The sequence below is a fragment of the Schistosoma mansoni genome (assembly GCF_000237925.1).
Source record: "Schistosoma mansoni, WGS project CABG00000000 data, supercontig 0478, strain Puerto Rico, whole genome shotgun sequence".
Classification (NCBI taxonomy): Eukaryota; Metazoa; Platyhelminthes; class Trematoda; order Strigeidida; family Schistosomatidae; genus Schistosoma; species Schistosoma mansoni.
The window spans coordinates 15,121-16,246 of NW_017386302.1; the positions used below are offsets into that span (position 1 = coordinate 15,121).

At 39.8% G+C, this 1,126-nt stretch overlaps 1 protein-coding gene across 1 annotated transcript; it reads right to left on the minus strand.

Annotated features, from left to right (window-relative positions):
* Positions 1-709: 709 nt before the first annotated feature.
* Smp_184630 (hypothetical protein) lies at positions 710-952 on the minus strand (the record flags this gene model as incomplete). The annotated part of the gene is made up of 1 exon (XM_018792221.1): positions 710-952. The coding sequence occupies one exon, from the start codon at positions 950-952 to the stop codon at positions 710-712; it is 243 nt and encodes an 80-aa protein (XP_018644058.1).
* Between the last annotated feature and the right edge of the window lie 174 nt (positions 953-1,126).

Sequence of the window (1,126 nt, forward strand, 5' to 3'; positions counted from 1 at the left end):
ATCTGCACATCCGATTCACAATTCTCATTGTCACAGTCTATATCCACATAAATCGCATTCCTCTCACATGAGTCATCACGCACATATCAATGAGATACGCAAATTTCACTCGAAAATATTCCGAAGACATTCGATCAGTGATATGTGTGAAGAAAGAATTATATGTTGTTGAATGAGTTCACCGGTCGACATTCAACTCAATGTTCGAAATGATAATCAAAATTGTGGTGGTGATTAGGACGCAATGCATGGTTGAGAGGATGGAGTATGAATTGAGTGTGTAATTAGTGGTGGTCCATGAGCTCAAGCAACGATTCCATGTGCACATTGGTCCAACACAACCACACAATCAAATGCATCATCACATTCGCTCACTGCCTCTTCAATCCAGGTGTGAACGTCATTGCAACCACAAACTCTCGAATTGTCATTATCACACATTTGTGACACTCTACACAAGTACGCAGCACAACTCATCTGCACATCCGATTCACAATTCTCATTGTCACAGTCGATAACCACATAAATCTTATTCCTGTCACATGAGTCATCAAGCTCATAAGAATGAGAAACGCAAATTTCACTCGAAAATATTCCGAAGACATTCGATCAGTGATATGTGTGAAGAAAGAATTATATGTTGTTGAATGAGTTCACCGGTCGACATTCAACTCAATGTTCGAAACGATAATGAAAATTGTGGTGGTGATTAGAACGCAATGCATGGTTGAGAGGATGGAGTATGAATCGAGTGTGTAATTTGTGGTGGTCCATGTGCACAAGCAACGATTCCATGTGCACATTGGTCCAACACAACCACATAATCAAATGCATCATCACATTCGCTCACTGCCTCTTCAATCCAGGTGTGAACGTCATTGCAACCACAAACTCTCGAATTGGCATTATCACACATTTGTGAAACTCTACACAAGTACGCAGCACAACTCATCTGCACATCCGATTCACAATTCTCATTGTCACAGTCGATATCCACGCAAACCTAATTCCCATAACATGAGTCATCAAGCTCATAAGAATGAGAAACGCAAATTTTACTTCAAAGTATTCCAAAGACATTCGATCAGTGATATGTGTGAAGAAAGAATTATATGTTGTTGAATGA